Source organism: Aethina tumida, chromosome 2 (genome assembly GCF_024364675.1).
Source record: "Aethina tumida isolate Nest 87 chromosome 2, icAetTumi1.1, whole genome shotgun sequence".
Classification (NCBI taxonomy): Eukaryota; Metazoa; Arthropoda; class Insecta; order Coleoptera; family Nitidulidae; genus Aethina; species Aethina tumida.
Window position 1 is genome coordinate 5,001 of NC_065436.1, and position 21,559 is coordinate 26,559.

Here is a 21,559-nt window from a genome sequence, read left to right on the forward strand (position 1 = left end):
CCTAACCTAACCTAACCTAACCTAACCTAACCTAACCTAACCTAACCTAACCTAACCTAACCTAACCTAACCTAACCTAACCTAACCTAACCTAACCTAACCTAACCTAACCTAACCTAACCTAACCTAACCTAACCTAACCTAACCTAACCTAACCTAACCTAACCTAACCTAACCTAACCTAACCTAACCTAACCTAACCTAACCTAACCTAACCTAACCTAACCTAACCTAACCTAACCTAACCTAACCTAACCTAACCTAACCTAACCTAACCTAACCTAACCTAACCTAACCTAACCTAACCTAACCTAACCTAACCTAACCTAACCTAACCTAACCTAACCTAACCTAACCTAACCTAACCTAACCTAACCTAACCTAACCTAACCTAACCTAACCTAACCTAACCTAACCTAACCTAACCTAACCTAACCTAACCTAACCTAACCTAACCTAACCTAACCTAACCTAACCTAACCTAACCTAACCTAACCTAACCTAACCTAACCTAACCTAACCTAACCTAACCTAACCTAACCTAACCTAACCTAACCTAACCTAACCTAACCTAACCTAACCTAACCTAACCTAACCTAACCTAACCTAACCTAACCTAACCTAACCTAACCTAACCTAACCTAACCTAACCTAACCTAACCTAACCTAACCTAACCTAACCTAACCTAACCTAACCTAACCTAACCTAACCTAACCTAACCTAACCTAACCTAACCTAACCTAACCTAACCTAACCTAACCTAACCTAACCTAACCTAACCTAACCTAACCTAACCTAACCTAACCTAACCTAACCTAACCTAACCTAACCTAACCTAACCTAACCTAACCTAACCTAACCTAACCTAACCTAACCTAACCTAACCTAACCTAACCTAACCTAACCTAACCTAACCTAACCTAACCTAACCTAACCTAACCTAACCTAACCTAACCTAACCTAACCTAACCTAACCTAACCTAACCTAACCTAACCTAACCTAACCTAACCTAACCTAACCTAACCTAACCTAACCTAACCTAACCTAACCTAACCTAACCTAACCTAACCTAACCTAACCTAACCTAACCTAACCTAACCTAACCTAACCTAACCTAACCTAACCTAACCTAACCTAACCTAACCTAACCTAACCTAACCTAACCTAACCTAACCTAACCTAACCTAACCTAACCTAACCTAACCTAACCTAACCTAACCCTGACCTAACCTAACCCTGACCTAACCTAACCCTGACCTAACCTAACCCTGACCTAACCTAACCCTGACCTAACCTAACCCTGACCTAACCTAACCCTGACCTAACCTAACCCTGACCTAACCTAACCCTGACCTAACCTAACCCTGACCTAACCTAACCCTGACCTAACCTAACCTAATTAAAAAAAGACGTTAGACCATGGTACAAAATAACTGAGTCCATCCCAGATATTACCTGAGACCACATCATAAAAAGTATACCTGGGACAACACCGAAAAACGCCCGAGACCACAACAAAATATTGCCCGAGACCACACCTGGCAAATTCCTGAGACCACACCAGTAAAAACTTGAGACCACGGTACAAAAAACAACTGACAAGACATCAGATAATACCTGAGAACACTCCACTGAACACCTGAAACTTCACCATTAAAAAGAGTCATAACACCACATTACATAATATCTGTGACCACACCGAAATATACCTGAAATCTCCACCAGATGATACCCGAGACCACACCAAGTTCACACCTGACAATCACACATGAAACTATATGAGACCACACAAAAAACAATTATTTATCAATAATATACATCATAGAATTCATTTTACAATAAATGATGGCTTATCAACCAATAATAATGTTTATTTATTATTAATGTACAGCATATAATCAATTTCACATTAAATTTTTCTTTATTATCAATAACAGCGGTTATTTATAAATGTTTATTGAACAACACATGCAAGACACTTTTCTATAATAATTACAATCACCATTGTTTCATTTATCATTCATAATTTATTTTTAAAATAGTAGAAAATATTAATTTTATTAAAATATAATACATTTATACATTATTTGACACTTATTTACACTAATAACACTAACAATGTAATTATTCATACAACTGCTACACATTTTTAATATATTACATTAATCATTTAACATTTTAATACTAAATGATAACACTTTATTAACAAACAATTCAACAATTCAACAATTCAACAATTCAACAATTCAACAATTCAACAATTCTGAAATTCATATATTTCTTATCATTTCATTTGTTTGCTTCTGTAAACAAACAAGCAGAAGTACCGAGAATTTAACTCTAATACTCTAATGATTTTCTTCTAAATAATATACACAAGCTTCTTGCTTAAGGACTAATCCTCTCGTGGAATATAAATTTCACAAACTAACTCTAACCTAAAATAAAAATTTCGATTTATTTCTTCCACTAAATGTACTTAATCTTAAAACAAATACAATAATAACACAAAGACCAAACTCAAATTATCGTTCATTATTTTAAATGAAAAAACTACTGATATATTAAATATAAACACAACATTTATTAATAAAATTACCACCGAAAATTCACCACATATAACAAAGTATCCATGACACCTCACTTCAATCATTTCAACTGGAATAATAATTTATATTAAGTCCTTATTTACTTACGTTCTTTCTGCAACAACAATGTTTTAAACAAATTATTATTATTATACACTGTTAAATACTACTCAAATATATAAATAATTGTACCGATAGATGACGTTGCCGGAAAAATATTGAAATGTTTAAGTTCGCTGCACGGCCAAGATATGTTCAGGTCGCCTCATCGTTAGATGGCGCCGGCAGCAATAGGGAGGATAGGGCGGGGGAGGATGGGCGGCCTAGGCCGGTGGTTTTTCTAACGCGCTCCAAAAATTTTCACGATTTTGAAGGTTTTTCCTGCACAGAATGGGCTAATTTTTCACACACAGATGCCTAAGAACCTAATGCACCTTTTAGCCTTTGAACGAGCTCATTCGGTTCTTATATCACACAAATATTCTACTTTATATTCCATTTAACTACATAACCTATATTCGACATCATGGCGGCTTCTTCTACAACGAATCACAACGTCACCGATTATTCTTTTCAATAATATTCATATATATTTACCTAATTTCTTTTCATTGTTTCCTTTATTTCACCACAAAACCACCACCTTCATTCCATTATTCACCACTCGATTTTATCATTTCACCCATTATTCATATTTCCTACAGATATATAGGACACCTACATCTAAAATTCTTTTCACTGACCGAACATTCCTCTTATCAATTAATATAATTATTTATTTTTCTTCTGATACAACTGAAAAATATTCAACAAATTTAAAATTATCACTTTTCTCCCGCTTTCCGTTCCATACTATCTATGTTTCATGTATTATGCAACCCAGTATACTATTTTACTCATTTATTACATTTTATATATGGTTGATTAAATAACTTTACATTTAATATCGTTCAACGGTAATACAACAATAACTTAATTTGGTCCCCTTTGACTGTAAATAAATTTAATTGACTTACAATTATTATTGGTATTAAACAAATTTTAATAACCTTTCATTCATTCATTTCCATTTAAAATAATTACAACCTTCTGACCCATTCCCTCTTTCATTTTATATGAATACCTATTTAAATAATTATCCAAACATACCAATTGATAACTAAGTACCATCTATAATTCTAATTTTTCTAATTCACTCCAAAAGTTATTATTCAACATACATATGTGTTAATATCGATCACAAATTAATATTTAAATACTCATTTTCTCTATTATTCATTTCATACAACAACAACCACTACAATTATGTTCTTACGACTACTAATTATCTTAACAATATTAATAATTCAACATATTTTTCGATTGAAATACGTTTCTTTAAATAAAAACACACCAACCCATGAATATAACGCTTATTTCCAATCACATAATATTTCATAATTATAATTGGTGTTTGTCGTATCTTGTATCTGGGGATTACACAACTCTAATGTAAAAATAAGACACTGAATAACGCTGAACTGGGAATTGGTTGTTTTTCCTGGAGATCCCAACGATGCCCATAATTTATCCTTCTACACAAGGCCTGAGTCAACACATCTGCACATTTTACTTTGTTTCAATTCTACCCGCTCCGCAGTAGGATTCATTTAAAATCAACTTATAATACTTTTTGCCGTTAAAATTGTTTTATTGAGTTACTACTGGTGAAACTATTTGACTAATTATAACATATTTGTGTGTATATGTGTATCTGTGTGTAAGAGAGAGTTTCTTTCAGATTTCATGTCTTCTACAACAGCACAGACCAATTCTACATCTTCTCGTATAAATCATATAGTGTATGCATAAACACAAAATAAGAGAATGAAGATTTAAGTATCTGAAACAAAATTGCATTGCAACATTCAATTTATTATATTATATTATATTATATTATATTATATTATATTATATTATATTTTTCAATTCAATTTTTATATATTTACATCGACCAAGGAGAACAATCGCATAAATGCGAACGGTCCGATTCGCAAGTTTAATGGCTTCTGTGCTCTCATTATTATCATCTGAACCAACATTTTTGTTCTTCCGTCGTACTCAAACCAATCTAAGTTATACGCAAACTGACTAATATTTATACTCTGCAATACTCACAATACTTATTACATTATTACATAATATCACATATGGCGTACCTCATTTTCAACTTTTTGCGCATAATAATAATTAAATACCATAAATGTATATATTACCACAAAATGGTAACCTGTCATAAATTTGTCGAAGCCATCGTCCTCCTAAAACAGTTTCCCCTCATTCAATCTCTATTCTTTATTCTCTACTTCATTACAAGCGTACAAGTCTTACTATCTGACAATATTTTTACGTACTCCTTAAGTACTCCTCATTTTTAATACAAAAAACTACTTACCTGAAAACTAAGTAACACCCTCAACCACATCGACCCAAATTGTACTGAAGTACCTAACCAATCTAGCAGGACAAACATATTGGTGTATTCTTTTACGACTGTGACATAACTACAATTATTAAAAATCATTTTAAAAACTTATTAAATACATACACACATTTACAATTTTCTTTCTTTCTTACTTACTTACTTACTTACTTACTTACTTACTTACTTACTTACTTACTTACTTACTTACTTACTTACTTACTTACTTACTTACTTACTTACATACTTACATACTTACTTGATTATGTAAATATGTTGCTTCAAACATGAACGCAGGATACAATACCGTGCATCTTGTATTGGTATATCATATTTTTCACTTAATTTAACCGACAAAGGTTCCACAATTTTTATGAAGTATTGTAACATCTCAAGTCTTGCATTTATGTATGTGGTAAATGTTAAACTTGCGAACCGTACGTACACGAACATAGGACCCAAACATACCACAACAAATAGAGTATTGTCTATGTAAATCACCCAATAATACTTTTCTACATCCATAAAGTACCATTCGGGAAAAATGAATTTCAATCGATCCTTTGGCCTAAATGGTAAATGTGAATAAGAATACGACAACAAAATACATGTCGACAGTGTGAAGCAAAACATGAATCGATTTATTCGATTGTTATCTTTACTATATTTGTTGGAAATTTCTAAAACTCTCTTGTCGGTATCCCCGTTCTGGGATATTGTCTTCTCGAATTTCTCGATGTCTAAAAGCAAACTCCTGCAATTTGGATTGTTCAAATAACGAGTCGCGATCGCCATAACGGTATACATGATGGTGTAGTTTAAGTTCTCGGCGACCATTTCCAAATCTTCTGCCAAAAGCAATTTGATTTGCAACATTAAAAGATTATATAGGAAAAGCACCGTATATACGACTGCATATATCTTATATTTCAAACTGGATCCCTTCCACATTTTTTGGGCAGATAGAGTTTGAACCGTTAAGAAAAATGATAAATGTGACTCTTCCATTGTGTCTTAGTACACCTACATCTACACATAAGCTTGGTACATACACTCACATTTCTGACCTATTCTTCTACCTTATATATTCGAAATTTAATTTATAATTCATAACATGTTGCATGTTGCATGTGGCATATTGCAAATAATTTATCCAAGGAGAAAATTACATGCAACATATAACAGTGGCGCCGTATAATTCACACATACATAAACTAAATAGATTTTATAAATGTATACAACGAATTATATAACAGCAAATTTTCGTTACATCATTAAATATCTATCTATCCTAACAATTTTCTTTCTGGATATTGATCAATAATATTATCAAAATTTATGTTTATTATTAATAATAATATTAACAAAAACAACAATTTAATTTTAACATAATAAATTTAATCAGTATCCATGCCAGATTCTTCATCTTCATCTTCATCTTCACCTTCTTCATCCTCATCATCATCATTCTCATTTTCATTTTCATTTTCATTTTCATCACTTTCCTCACCTGATTCAGAATCTGATCCGACCCAAGCAGAATTGGACGTCGGATCATCTTTAATGGTGTTCCATTCATCCATTTTTTTTAAATCCAGTGAATAAAAGTCGTTAAATGTAAACTGTTTATCTCCATCTTCTGCCATACCTCCGTACAGATACAGAACCCCATGTTTTATGGCCAGCCCACAATTTATTCTTGGAGATGGACTAAATACAGATTCAGTGTCACATACGCTAGAAGAGGAACCGACTGATTGATTATTTAGAACAGGTCCGACTGTCACTTTGAAAATTCCATCGTCTGAAATGATTGTGCTTTCAACACTCTTTTCAATTTCTTCCACCTCCTTCATTTCTTCATCCTGATCATCACCCCCCTCCTCCTCTCCTGAAAATGAGATTAACATTAAATACTACACTACTCCGCACACTGCATATTACAAATATTATATAATCAATTGACACCACCGTACTTGTATCTTTTTTCCTACGCCTCGCTTTTTGTTCTTTGTCTTTTTTCCCACTAACTGTCACTGTTTTCCACACAAATTTTTCTAGATCCAGTTGATACAAATCGTTAAAGAAATTTCCTGATATATTTTCTTCCTCATCTTCAATATCAAACACTCCTCCAAAACAGTATGCAAACGAATTGTTCCCACTTACGGTCATGGGCATGCTGCATCTTGGAGAAAAGTTGTTACCCAATTTAATTTGGACCCATTTAAATTGCAACCCGGTTGTGTCATTTTCTTAAAATAAAGAAAAATACAATTTTATTTTTATTTTTATTTTAACTCACGTCCAACAAACTTACTGTTTGGTGTCAGTAAAAATGCATCTGTAAACACATGTCCCTTGTCAACATCTTTTTTTATTTTTTCTTTACTGTAACCGCCATAAATCAGTATCCTACCGTCGTTCAGTGCTGCCATACAACAAGCTGATCTTGGGGCTGGTCCGTTTCCTGTTGCTTCAATTTTCTCCCATTTGTAACTTTCCATATTGAAAGCGTACAAATCATTGAAATATTTATAGTCTCGTAAATTGTCGTGAAAACCACCAAAAACAAACAGTTTTTTCTTATTCACCACCATTCTGTGACCACTTCGGGCACTTGGGCCGTTAGGAGACGTAATTTTCTCCCATTGTTTGGTGCCAAGGTGAAACACCCATAAATCTCTGTAGTGATAAAACTGTGATTGGCTGGGACTCGCAAATTCTCCACCAAACACCCACAACTGACCTTTGTTTGTGTTTGTTGTAACCATTTGATGTCCACATCTTGGAGCTGGTCCCCCAGGTGCTTTTACCACAGACCAGGTTCTGTTGGGTATGTTATAAAAGAACAAATCACCATAAACCAGAGTCTAACGAAAACAACTTCAGATTAATACTACTATTTACCCATCTTGTGTTTATTACATACCTTTTGTCCATCATAAAACTCTCCACCATACATAATCAGTTGTTCTTTTTCCGGATGTGAAACAAACGAAAAATTTAGTCTCCTTGAGGGCTGTTCGATAATAGATTCCGTAACTTGAAGCCGTTTCTTCTCCTCGCTTTCAATTTTGGCCAAAATTGTTTCGATGTCATCTTCTCCTTTACTTTTAAGTTCCTTTTTTAATTTGTTTGAAAGTTTTTTTTCGGTTTTCGCTAATGTTTTTTCGGCACCTTTACCCTTTTTCTTATCCTTGCCTCCTTTCTTACCCATTTTCGTGTTTCTTTCTCTTCTTTTATTTGTATATCGCACGCGATACTCACCGCACTGCACACTTTAACTTACTTACTTATGTTAGGTTACTTTTATTCTTTTTCTTCTTCTTCTTCTTCTTCTTCTTCTTTTCCTTTTATACAGTTCCTATCAATTTTATGTATGTACTTTTCATTCAAATTTTAGATTCCAACATGAGCATGTTTATCAACAGCATGCATATAACACATTATGCGTAAACAATGTAACCCATACATTGCTACAATTTGTTTACATCAAATTTAAACTTGACATTTCCAGTTGCGATAAAAGATATGCAACACAGATTACATCCTTACATATCTTACAGTTACCATGTTCTGTGCTACTCTTAGTGGACCTTTGAATTTATTTAATTTATTATTTTATGTCATTTCTTTATGTAAAATTCCAATATATGGGTTAAATAAAAATTAATTAATTAAAATAATTATAAAAATTATTTTCTTAAAAATATACAAAAAATTATACACAAAATAAACAGTTCAATTTAGTAACAATTCTTTATACGAAAAATTTCTTGCATAACTTTAGCAGTGTCCTGCAACAACATGTTCATGATTTCATTAGTAAGATTGTCCATGACAATTCTTTCATCTTTATCATAATATGTCCATTCTGCTTCCTCCAATTGAGATTCCAGTATTAAAATTTCGTCCACGTGATCCTTTTTCTTCCTGCTCCATTTCATTACAGATTTTTCTCTAAGGTTGTCCCTCCTCTTTTGAAACTTAAACATTTCTTTTAGTTTCTCCGACATGTGCCGTTCCAAACCGACCAAGTCGAACGGTCGCACCGGCGCTATGGAACACTTTGTCGCCACCTTCATCCACGATGGACACGACGGTTCCTTTTTGAATTGCTTGTAGTGATTAACTGCAATCTCCTTGCAAATATCAAAGACGAACCTGTAGCACTCTTTACTGATGTTATTCTTCGTAATCAGGTTGAGAGTATTTTCGGAAATGTTAATGTTTTCAAGGTTGTTGTTCAAATATGCCTTGTGAATGATTTTCGCCGAATATCGAGTGATTTCGTCGATTTGATCAGGACCGGCGGGCAGTATCGTTTTTATAGGGGCAGCGGTTATTCGTATGTTGGCGGGAGGCGTGTACGGAGGAGGTGGTTTATTGGGGATCTCGCGGACGAACACGTACGGCAATTCTTTTTGCTGCTGCTCCAACTCCTTTATCTAAAATTAAGTAATTTAATTATTACATTAACATTTTGTTATTATTATTATTATTATTATTAATGGTACATACCTCTTGTTCTATGGCCAACTGTTTTCGTAAAAGTTCCTCCGCCTCGGTATCTAAATTCTTTGGACTTTTTATTTTTTCGCCGTTTACTGAAAAAATAATGAACATTGACATGACATAATCTAGAACCGATTATTTCAAATAATATAATGATATACCTGGTTCGGGAGACTGAGGTGGTGAATTGACATCATAAGTGGTCACATAAAGATCCTGCATCCTTGTACTTTTATCACCCAGATTTAATGGTCCCGCTTCTGCCATTATTTCTGACACTCGTTTCTTCACATCTATGCTTTTCGCCGTGGACGAAGACTGCCTCTTATCACTGCCACATTCTGAGGAGGGCGTACATGACGAATAAGATATTTCTTTTTCTTCGATTATCTCGGACACTTGATCGCTTTGTGATTTTTCTTCGATTTCGCTTGCCAGATTGTTGGAGATCTCGGATAGGGAATCGTGTTCTTTTTCTTCAACGAACTCAATTTCCTTTGGTATCGCATCATCGTATTCAGTCTTATCTATATTTAATTCGTTTAATTCGTTCAAGCTACTTTTAATGTTAGACGTGGTGCCTTCCGCACACGATTCCACTTCATCAACATCAGTCTCAAATTTATCACTTTTTAAATCCACTCCTTTTTCTAAAACTCCATAACTTAAATCTGATATTGGTAAAGAATTTGTTACTTCATTAATTTCTTCTTCTTGCTCAGAGACGTATGGATGCCGTTCCGATATTTTTTCTTCGGATATGTCAGTAGAAATTTTCGGTCTAACGGATTTTACTGACTTTGAATTATCGTCAGTTGAATCTGATTTTGCAGATACTATTCTTAACGATTTGGGTAATTCGTCGTCGTGATGCTCCTCAGTTTCTACAGATTTTACTGAGACTCCACAATCACCATCTGGAATATCCGATGATGTTTTCTTCAAAACCTCCGAATTGCTACTAATTTCAGGCGAAGTCAAATCTGAAGAAACTTTCTCAGAAGGTTCATCAACATTACTTAATTCGAAAATCGTAACCTGTGACTTTTGTGATCTTACATCCGAAGGTACACCTTTATCCGACGTCGGTACAATACTGTGATTTAATTCAGAATTGATTGTATCTGATTTTTCAACGTGGCTTGTTTCGAAAAAATCTTTATTTGGTGTATTAATAATTTCAGATGGATCAGCCGATTCGATATGATTAATTTCGGAAATTGTGGAATTTGACTGGTGGGGAGTTATTTTATCCGAAGATTCGATTTGTTTTGAATGAGAATTTGTGTCGGTGGATTCTTGAGATATAATTTCAGAAGAAATTTTATCGGTAATCAATTCGGAAATTTGGACGTTTGATTTTTCCAAAATGGAATTTTCTAATGCATTAATTTCATTCGTCGGTGTATTTGGTTCTCGAGATGAGAGTGAGGACGTCTGTTTTTCAGGAAGTTGTCCTTCCCCACCGTTTTTATCAATAAAAAATTTTTCAGAAATATTTGAAATATCAGAAATTTTTTCAGATTGTGAATGAATGGTAATTTTTGAATCATTTGATAAGGTTTTATGTGAGTTTTTTTCTGCAATTACATCGTTTTCGCAATTTGAGAGTGGTTTTATTGAATTAAGTGAGTTAAGTAAAGATATTTGCGTCGCCGTTTTTACAGATGTAGTTTCATCATTCTCAACTGCTCCAACTTCAAATTCGTCGAGTTCCGTTAACATTTGATTCGATTCGTTTACCAATTTTTCAGAACGTTTGCTCATTTCCTCTTCGATTTTATTAAAGTTCTCGATGAGATCTGAAATCGATGAAATTGTTTGCTGATCTGCAATCGAATTATTGGGTTGATGCTCCGAAACTGAATTAGTATTTTCTCTGACAGAGTTCGAATCTATTTCGAAATCTGATTTGTAAGCGCTAATCGCATCGTTAATACTGATACTACTACTGGATTTTGATTGCTGTTGTTGCTGTTGTTGCCGTTGTTGTTCTTTGTCACTGTCGGATTGTTCTGGTGATATTATAAGTTTGGATAAATCACTGACACTCAGTTCCACCACATTATTCTGTCGCGTCGCAGACGACATCTTCTGCAGGTTTCTTTGTTTGTATTCGCTCGCATTCTTACAGATCCTGCTGAATGCTGCCTTCGACATCCGATACGTTTTTTCGTCAGCAAATCTCTTCTTGGTGCAATCACTTATGTCGGACCACAATTGATTAAGAAGTGTTCCCGACAGTTCGCATCGATCCTCGGCCAAGGGTGTTTCCTTCAATTTTCCGGTTGGCAGTGTTGGCTGCTGCGAAACAACAGTGCTGGCCGACTGCTCCAGTTGCACGATGCGCCTCTCATCGTCGAGTAACTTCTGGTGCCACTTGAGCAAATTTTCGGCCTCTCTTCGTCTCTTATCCAGCGCCGCCTCACGCATCAACAGGGCCCTGTGGAGCCGACAACAAAAGACACTATTAACAATACACCCACACTTACTCGTCCCTTTATTTATGTTTACATCAAGTGACAAATGCAATTGTCGTGAGTCGACGACAACGACGACGACGACGACGACGACGACGACGACGTCGACTTACAACATACGTTCAAATCAATGAGTTGCTGACTAATTTTAAACATGTAGTTCCTATAAACTTGAGGAAGCGTCCAAATACAAAACAGACTTTTGGCTAACGCCCAACAGGATATCTAATTATAACTTTACTCTTTTTTCTATTTTTTTAAACCTTTTTCTGCCACTCCCTCTCCTCTCTTTTCAATACATAACTTATAACTGTATCGTTTTTCATTCCAAATAATTTCGCCAACTACACATACATTACTGTCTAAGTAAACAAAAATATCATCTAATCTATTTATGCCAATAAGTGCTCCATCAACGATTTTATTTTTAAACGACCTTACTGCCTACTGCATTAATTTCATGCTCGCTCGTACTCGCACACACACACACACTCGCCGTTGACGCTGACGACGTGATGTTTACTTACTTTTTAATGTGAGTGACATGGAAATCGTCGTTCCTTTTGTGAATTCTATCGTCCGGACCATCGCTGTGCGATTCGATTTCGGAAACGACACTTGTTACAGACTTTGTTGTAGAGACGTTAACTACTTCGTCGACTACGGAACTTCTCCTCGAAATTGATCTTTCCGATATCACGGATTCTGTGTGGTGGTTAGTCACCTGAGCAAGAACAATGTAAATACGTAACATTCTTTAAAACAATTGTTAATACAAAATTTGGATGTCGTCCATTATGTGGATATACTTACAACTCTAAGTGGTCCAGAATTGTTACTTCTTTTCACTCTTGGTGTGTTTACTTTGATGTTGGTCAACATTTTGTCGGTGCAAAGTTGCGTTTTAATTAATTTTCTTTCTTGTTGCAACTCTGAAATGCGCTCCTTCGACTTTGCTTTGTGTAATTGTTTCAATCTAAAAATGCGATTCATAAATAGAAACGAAGATGAAATTATAAATGTTTATTCACCTTTGCATTTCATGTTTTTCCTCTGAATGTTTCAATAAAATGCCACGTTGTTTTTTCTTCACCAACGACGCTTCTTGAAGTTTGCCAGTCAGTCGCAAATTCCTAACAATAAAGAACCAATTAACATACTATTATATAGAAAGTTTAACTTCCACAACACAAACGCACAGTAATGTTACTGTACCTTTTTTGAACTTCTAACGCCTGCAATTCGGTCAACACTCTGTCCTGCAGAGATTTTTCACGAATTTTTAACATCGTTTTCAAATTCTTTAATCTGGAATCTTCATCTTTGATTAATTGCTCTAACTAAAAGCGACAAATGGTGGTAACATAAATAAAACAAATATTAAGAAACAAAAATTATTATACCAATTTGAGAGACATTCCAACTGGATTGGTGGGATCGTAATTTTCATTTACGGACACTAGCAGCATGGAGTCTGTAACGGTCGTATCGTCGTCGTGACGGCTCGTATTATTTAGTAAATCTATCCGTGTAGAAATTGCACTTCTATTTGACAGGGATGTTGTGTCTAAACAACTGTGTCTAGAAACAGTGGATACTTCCGAACCTCTCGAAAAATTGATTTGCGACAAAATGTTTTGCTTTGAGGAATGATCAGGATTTTTTTGTTCGGTAATAGTGGCTGATTCGTTCATTGTTCTCTCTACTTGTTGGATTGTATTGGTTGTTTTTAAAGATTCTAACGCTTTTTCTAGAGCATTCAGCTGACTGAATGACTTGTTGAAGTCGTTTAAGAGATGTATTTCAGTTTCAAATTTCAAATGAATTTGATTAGTTTTTTCCTAAAAATAACAAAAAATATGTTCTAAAATTTTTTCAGAGAAAACAAATTTTAAGACTTACTTGTTCACCTCCTTCTTGGCTTTGAACCACCACTTTATTTTTCCCATCCAAATTTTTAATCTTCAATGAAATCTGAGGTTCTTGAAGCACAACCAGATCAGTATTGTTGTTCTTAAATGAATTTAATTTTTTCCTCCCATCATCATTCTCGACTTTCTCTTCTTCCAATTTACTTATGGAAGAATGCGTTGTTGGAATATCATTATAAATTTGTGGAGGCAACGTTGAAATATCTGTTGGAACGTCTGAATTCATGTTCGAATGTCGTATTGATGACGAACATGTTGGCAAAGATTTGTACTCTTGCGGAGCCAACGTCGGAAGACTTCCGGAACCGTCTCCTCCACTCTCTGTTATCACCCTTCCTTCTTTGGAATGTTGTATTTCTTCTGGAATGCTTTGTTGCTCAGTGGAATGTTTACTGTTTGATGAATGAGGTCTGAAATTTTTATTAACCAAATTGCTGTAACTGCTAATGTTACCGGCCAAAATGGAATACTCAGCGGATTTGTGAGAACCTGTAAGGAAACTGTTGTCCAAATCACTTTCAGAATTGTAATCTGATGTGTATGATGTTTTGCTTGGGAATAAATTTTTACTGGACTTTGCAGACCTACTATTGTGTCTGCGACTGGGCACCCGGATTGACGAAATGTTATCTATTACTTCCGGTGGTACTTGGTCTAAACTGGATTCTTGTATGTTACTCTTGGACTTTAATTTCATTTTGTTTAAATTACTCGTATTTATTTTGAGATTGAAATCATCATCTCCACCACCATCCTTCTTTGCAGCTGCATAAACGTTTCTTCCTGTGGTGATACTTTCACTGGAAATTTCTGGAATATTTTTCGAGGTATCTTCCGATTCGCTTTCATTACTGATCAACAAAATACTTTTGTTACTTTTTTCACTCTTCTTACTTCCAATTTGTAAACCTAAGTGTTCAACAGGCTTTGGATCCAAATTTAAACATTTGTGAGAAATAAACGACTTTAAATTTGAATTTTCAACATTTTTTGATATCTGTTGACCTGGAAAGTTAGACTGGGGAAATACAATATCACCTCTATCACTTAACACATGATCACATACTCGAAGGGAACTTTGAACACCTTTGTCATTATGTGTTTTTGTTGAGGGTTGCATTATTGCTGACTCTAATCTCCTCCTCACTGTGTTTATAAAATTATAAGGATTTTCATTTTTACTAGTGTTTTGACACAGCCAATGCGGTGGATCAAAAGTTTGGGTTTCTTTGCTGCTATTTAACTTTAATTTTTCAATTACTGCTTTATCAGATTGTTTTTTATTATCACTATCATCCTTTTTTAAATCTACTCTACATGAATTTTCTCTGTTCTGATTTAATTCTGATCTTACTGTTATATTGTTAAAAATATTTATGGCTTGATTTTGATTGTCTGGTGGCTTACTTGGTGAGAAAACATTTTTTCTTTGGGTCTGTTCAGATTCTGAAGTAATCTTTTCATCACTAACACTTGGAGTTTTTGTTTCTGTTAATTTCTTTGTCACTTCTTTGGATTTGATATGTTGAAATATTTCATACGCAGAATTAGGATGTAGCAGACTTTTGGCATTTTTTACATCAGTGTTAGCTTTTTGTGTTTCCTGTTGTTGTAAATTTAAATCCTCATTTTTTGATCTGCAAGTAGAAATGTTTTGTTGTCTTGTTCTGGGTCTCCCTGGTCTGGTTGTAATTTGTGGAACATTTTTTGATACAACTTTATTTTGTGGAATCTTTACTTCTTTTTTCTCCAGTTCTCTGGATCTTGACCTGCTGCTTCTGCTTACATGAGTTAGATCTTCTTCTTTCTGTAGGGCCTTTTCTTTTGAATTTGATCTAATATTTGAGGGTGGTCCTGCATAATCAGGTCTTAATTGTTCGGCAGACTTAGGACCCTTTGATCTGCTTCTTTCTCTTTTCAACTCTAAGTTTCTTGCCACAATCTCTTGACTTTTCTTTTGAAGTTCCAAAAGTCTTTGTTTCTTAATCTCATTTTGAGTTGCAGTATTCTTCACATTATTTTTCAATTGTTCTGAACGTTTCTCATTTTGTTTTTTTATGTATTCTCTAGCTTCTTCAACATTGTAACTTTTTGACTTTTTTGGAGATTCCTTTTTATTAATAACAGTGACAGTTCTATTCGATGATTTTGATCTTTGTACTTTTGTTTCTCCTAGTTCTGTCCTATTTTTTGTGTTCTCTTGAATTTGTAAATTATTAATGTTTTCTTTTCCATGTAGCGCATTAATGTTTTCCGACTGTTTTAAACCTTGAGTAATCAAACTTTGTAATGATGCTTTCAACTCGTTAATTTCCCTAACATTGTCTAAACGTCTGTTTCTCACCAATTCGGCTTCTTTTTTCAATTCGTCTCTCGACTTTCGATCCATTCAGATGAAACTATTTTACACACTAGCAACTAATTCCAAATAGGTCGGTGGAATAATAAACGATTTATTAAATTTTATTACACGAGTTTTTATATTAATTTTTTACAGGGAACTGAGCACCAAGCTTTAACAAGGAATCGCTGAATGACAACCGTTATAAACATAACCTTACAAATCAAACTAAACCGCGGTAACCGAACTGAAATACAGGACAGATTTATTTATAAACAAAAATGCTAAATTCGTGTTATTTACTATTAAAAATATGTTGTTGAATGTTATTCCAAAAAAAAAAATTCAATGTTGTTAATTAAAATGTTTGTGTGATCGGGGTTGCCTATAATCATTAAGTTAATCATATATTTTGAAATTATATATATCTAATGTTTGTCAAATTCAAACTTTATTATAATTATGAAAATATTTGATAAGCCTAATTTAATTATACGAGTATTTTCTTAAATCGGAACAAATTTATCATTATAGATTAGATTTAGCTTTAACAGTATGGCCAGTTAAGGTAAATAATAATAATAATGAAATAATTAACCGGAATAAAATACATTTCAATAACGGAGTAATAGCAAAGTGTGTATTCATATAAATACATATAATTTAGCATTTTCTCGTTGAAAATGTCATGTGTATGTTGGATTTGCGTAACCGTGTTTTAATATTGCGGTGTTAACAACCTCGCCCAAAGCGGTTTACTTGGCTTGTTACATATTTTATGAAACCACCACACTTTTTTTCTAGTCATTTTAATTTACGAGTATCTAATTAGTTCATTTATGAATTTGCATTGATTTATTTTATTGTTGAAGCGGAAAAATGAATGGACATGCGAGTTATTCAATTTAGAATTTTCTATAGTTTGTCTATAATAAATAAATAAATAACATCTGCTGTGTTTTCTCAATAAAGGAGAAAATGTATATAAACGTCGTCGTTTTTTCCGCTCCTATAGAAATTTCCTAAAGCAATTTAAATTCGCATTAGGTGTGATTATCGTAACTTTATATGGAATTCGGATTGCTGCTAATTTTCAATGCAATAGAGTCATTAAGTGGCCATTCTTTCACACTTGACTGTTAAATAGTCGAATTTAATTTTATTATAAGTAACACCATTTCATTAACTTTCATTTAATTATTCGTTTATGGTGTATAATCATGTGTAGTGTATGTGAAGGAAATGAATTGTTCAAATGATCAATATGCTTAAAAATGTAGACAAAAGCACCTGCTGAAATGTATAAATTTCGAACACCTACGACTGTTTTGTTTTATGATTTCACAATCGTTTCCATTGTACACTTTATTACATTATTAAAATGTGTTGAAAAGTAGGCGTCGCATTTTCGTTGTTTGAATTTATCGAATTTTGTCGATTATATTGACGAATAAAAATATGTGTTTTGTGTTCAATCACGTTCGCAAAATGTTCGACCCAATTTTTTGCAAGCCTTGGCCAGTTAAAATATTTACATAATAATAAATATTCAGTAGAAATCTAATCGGCAACATTAACATGAACATGTATTATTTTTTGCAACACGTAAATTATTCATTATGTACTTTATCTGAAGAAAATTTTAAAGTATGCTTGTTTAGATATTAGATTTCGCAATTAATTAAATGAGATTTGTCTCTAGATCTTCTATCTATTGTAAACAAAGCAAAACGTAATGGTGAGAAGTAACGAAGGAATTTAGTAATTATTGTGCTTTTGAGAGAGATTAAATTGTTGTCGAAATGGTCAGCTAATAAATAAGAAAATATAAAGAGCGGAAGTGGATGGAATAGTTTAAAGTTGGGCGGCCGCACCTTTAAAAACTATACTCCAAGAAGAGACAGATATACGCACCGTAAGTACAAACAAGTGGTTGGTCGGCGCTTTCTCTAAAAACTAATTGCTTAAAATCTTCACAATTGACACTAAGCCAGCTTAATCGCCGCCACTTTACTTTGCTGCTCGCCGATTACATTTCCTTGTTTCATTCTTATTTCGAAGGATTAATTAAAATACATACACATAAAATTATGGAACATTTAAAAATTGTTTATCGAAAAATAAAGCTCATCGATAACGTGAATAAAGAAAGAAAGAGAAAAGCATGTGCAATAGATACGCCTTTCTATTAATTAAGTTGTAGAAAAAAATAATAATTAAATCAAATTGCTGTGAAAAACGTACGTAAATTAAATTGTTCAATTTCCTGGGTGGCAATAATCTGAAAGTATTTTTTTAAAAATTGAATAATAATGGTAAAAGTTGTATTCGATAATTACAAAATGGGTGATTACATGAAAGAGTAATAAAATTGATAAGGCCATTTACAATCAGGTTGATCGTTAACTGAAATGTTTTTTTAACTTTATCTATGTAAAAGTTCCTTTTTAATTAATTTTTTCTTAACTTAATGTGTATTTGAAATGCTATGAAATGAAGAAATGTGCTTAAGGGCATAAGTTCTTCGCATCAGGCAAAAGACATTAGACACATTAAAAATTCACAAGAACAATAAGTCTGTTGTGTCTTGTGACAACACAACGATTTTCATTTGAAATTCAATTAAACTTGTCTAGAGATCAATTCTTTTTTATTGATAAGCATCGACACTATGGACAATATGTAAATCGAAATTTGCATTATTGATTTATAATGACGAAGAGTCTCCAACAATTCAATGAAGCATTGTGGAAGTCAGTTATTGAAATAAACGGTGCGCCGTTGTTTTTCATGTACAATACTTTTCTGCACGAGTTCATTTAACAATATTGATTTGTCTGTTCACTTCCTTTCGATTTCGGGGACCTTTTATTTTCCGCAAAGAAAAAATACTTTCTAAATTGTATTTTCCGTGAGGCTTTTTTATTAGCAACGTTCCGCTCTTACTTTCGGTCTCAGTCAATCAACAACAACTGTACTATTACATCTACACATTGAAATTTGCCAATCAGTTCACGTTCCTATGTTTTTTTAAATCCATAAATAATTTATGTTATTCATCATTGTAGAAAACATTTAAATTTCATATTTCATTCGGTATTCGTTAATTAACAAGAGGAATAACAGACAAGGAAGATGGGAGATTCACCTCAACCGTATTCGTATTCGTATTTATTTAGTGAATCAGTGTTAAAGTAGAAAAATGAAAAAACATGTGACATAATAAATGAAAAAAGGAGTGGTGGATGTTGCAAGCAGCAAACAAGCATCGCTCGATTCCAATTACGGACATAACATATTATATGATTATGGCAATAAGGGAAATGGTTTTTCTGATCGCCTAATCGGCATTTCATATTGAAACCATTTCCGATATCGATCGATTCCATTCTATCGATTTAACCCGAGGCGATGTTTACCGTCTCAATTTGCCCAATGTATTATGTAAACGTGACACTTTTTGTTTAAACATTGTACTATTGGTGATTTCGATTTACAGAACCGTTTGTTGTTTATTAATACTGTTTATTGCGACCTTATACGTTTCAAATGCGGAGAGAAGCGACAAGAACAGTATAATAACATTTCATCGGGGACGACGATGATCAAAGATGCAGTGTTGTGACAATTATTTCTCTAAATAGGTGACATTATTTTAAATAAAATGAATAGAATTAAAGGTATAGAGAAGTTGTCTTAATTTTTTACAGTTATATTTTCAACTAATTTAAATTGATTTTTTGAAATGATTTAATTTAGAATTATCAAAGTTTATTGATTTATATCTATTAAAATTAATTTAACAGAAAAAAACTACGACAATGTAATAATAATAATAATAATTTTATTATTATGTTTGTTTATTTATTTAATCATTAGTTTACGTTATTGTAATTTCAAATGACTAATTAGCATTTAAATGTAAATATATATATTTATATTGTAGTTGTCATTTAAAAGCTTTAAGTTAAAGTAATCTTTATTCTTGCAAGTTGAAATAATGGCAAATGAGGGATGCATGAAATGACCACACAAGTTGTATACATCTCTGTTAATTGTCTGTTAATTTAGCGAACAATTAGGAGAGTTGTATTTTATTTAAGAATGATCGTGAAAGTGTGCACAGACAATTAGACAAACCACAAATCAAAATCCAAACGTATTATTTCATATTTAACAGTTACGAATATGTATTGCGAGATTAATAAATTTGGTGAAAATTTAACACACCTGTTAATGTGTGTGTGTGGACACACCTTTTTGTTGCGACCGTATTTTACTGAAAATTCATTCTTTAATGTTCCTTTTTTGTCAGATTTATTATCTCTCAAATGAGAACAAAAAAATTTCATAATATTTTTATAGGATAATTTTATTGGTCAATACTTTTTAATTTTAATAAAAAGGACAAATCGTTGTTGGCTCTGTGCACAATGGTAAAGTGTACATGTGAACTATTCGGAGTCAACGGGCCGTGTAATGACACATTCGAACATTTTTACAATACAACGACCGTATTAAATATAAAATATTTATGGTGATTTAAATAATTGTGTGTAAACCGACCGAAACGACGAACCGTACATACGATCATTATTTGTTTTAGCTGCCGATTTCACAATATCAAATATCACTGTGATTTGTTTTCTCTTTGTTTTCAGCAATTCAATTGATAAAGGAATCGGTCGGATTATTATAAATAAATATTGACGTGATCCATTATATTGTAGTTTGCAGTGCAAAATTCGTATCCTTGTTCCACAATTTGAAATGAATATTTAAATGCGAGCCTACTTGTAATTCTGCTCTGCTTTATAATTAGAGACATTAATAATAAACGACGTAGGAAAATCGAAAATTGTGTCAACAACTGGAGCTATGTTAACACGTAAATTTCGGCTAGGCGGCACATAAATCATGTTTGACTCTTTTATTTGTTGCCTTATCCGTAAATCTTGTTTATTAAAGTGCAGAGTCAAAGGGATATATCAAACATCGTCCGTGAGTAATAAAATCAGGGAAATGTATAAAACATGTAATAATATAATTTTGGAAAGGAAAGTTGATTAATTTAAAAGCGTAACTTGAGAAATGGTGTTGTCACATTTGTGTAATATGTTATAATAGGTATAATTGACGAAATTCCAGTGCATAAAATCAATTCACACAGACAGGCAAAAAGTGGAGGCAACAATTAGTCGACAGAATGTTCTTTCACTTTCGTTAATCGGTTTTGTG

The 21,559-nt window shown here is 33.2% G+C and overlaps 3 protein-coding genes across 3 annotated transcripts; all 3 read right to left on the bottom strand.

Annotated features, from left to right (window-relative positions):
- Positions 1-3,840: 3,840 nt before the first annotated feature.
- On the bottom strand, positions 3,841-6,079 carry LOC109602855 (odorant receptor 30a). The gene is made up of 5 exons (XM_020019306.2): positions 5,311-6,079; positions 5,025-5,133; positions 4,789-4,890; positions 4,579-4,734; positions 3,841-4,472 (listed from the first exon to the last, which is right to left on the bottom strand). Exons 1-5 carry the CDS (start codon positions 6,057-6,059, stop codon positions 4,404-4,406), a joined length of 1,185 nt encoding a protein of 394 aa, XP_019874865.2. The 5' UTR covers positions 6,060-6,079; the 3' UTR covers positions 3,841-4,403.
- A 297-nt stretch (positions 6,080-6,376) lies between these two features.
- On the bottom strand, positions 6,377-8,367 carry LOC109602857 (kelch domain-containing protein 4-like). Its single transcript, XM_020019308.2, has 4 exons — positions 7,984-8,367; positions 7,372-7,924; positions 7,028-7,306; positions 6,377-6,942 (listed from the first exon to the last, which is right to left on the bottom strand). The coding sequence occupies exons 1-4, from the start codon at positions 8,269-8,271 to the stop codon at positions 6,449-6,451; spliced, it is 1,614 nt and encodes a 537-aa protein (XP_019874867.2). The 5' UTR covers positions 8,272-8,367; the 3' UTR covers positions 6,377-6,448.
- A 364-nt stretch (positions 8,368-8,731) lies between these two features.
- Positions 8,732-16,629, bottom strand: LOC109602856 (centrosome-associated protein 350). The gene is made up of 9 exons (XM_020019307.2): positions 13,952-16,629; positions 13,453-13,890; positions 13,265-13,389; positions 13,081-13,182; positions 12,863-13,025; positions 12,577-12,773; positions 9,731-12,012; positions 9,576-9,661; positions 8,732-9,502 (listed from the first exon to the last, which is right to left on the bottom strand). The coding sequence occupies exons 1-9, from the start codon at positions 16,367-16,369 to the stop codon at positions 8,801-8,803; spliced, it is 6,513 nt and encodes a 2,170-aa protein (XP_019874866.2). The 5' UTR covers positions 16,370-16,629; the 3' UTR covers positions 8,732-8,800.
- Positions 16,630-21,559: the final 4,930 nt, after the last annotated feature.

Excerpts from the sequence above, each read along its gene's own strand:
- LOC109602855 (XM_020019306.2), bottom strand. The coding sequence starts at position 6,059 with ATGGAAGAGTCACATTTATCATTTTTCTTAACGGTTCAAACTCTATCT. Across the intron at positions 5,134-5,310 it reads CAACATATTTACATAATCAA|TTATGTCACAGTCGTAAAAG; the intron begins GTAAGTATGTAA and ends TAATAATTGTAG. Across the intron at positions 4,735-4,788 it reads CGCAAAAAGTTGAAAATGAG|AGTATAAATATTAGTCAGTT; the intron begins GTACGCCATATG and ends TGAGTATTGCAG.
- LOC109602857 (XM_020019308.2), bottom strand. The coding sequence starts at position 8,271 with ATGGGTAAGAAAGGAGGCAAGGATAAGAAAAAGGGTAAAGGTGCCGAA. Across the intron at positions 7,925-7,983 it reads AGTTTTATGATGGACAAAAG|ACTCTGGTTTATGGTGATTT; the intron begins GTATGTAATAAA and ends TGTTTTCGTTAG. Across the intron at positions 6,943-7,027 it reads GCGTAGGAAAAAAGATACAA|GAGAGGAGGAGGGGGGTGAT; the intron begins GTACGGTGGTGT and ends TCTCATTTTCAG.
- LOC109602856 (XM_020019307.2), bottom strand. The coding sequence starts at position 16,369 with ATGGATCGAAAGTCGAGAGACGAATTGAAAAAAGAAGCCGAATTGGTG. Across the intron at positions 13,183-13,264 it reads GCGTTAGAAGTTCAAAAAAG|GAATTTGCGACTGACTGGCA; the intron begins GTACAGTAACAT and ends CTTTATTGTTAG. Across the intron at positions 12,774-12,862 it reads ATTCTGGACCACTTAGAGTT|GTGACTAACCACCACACAGA; the intron begins GTAAGTATATCC and ends GTTCTTGCTCAG.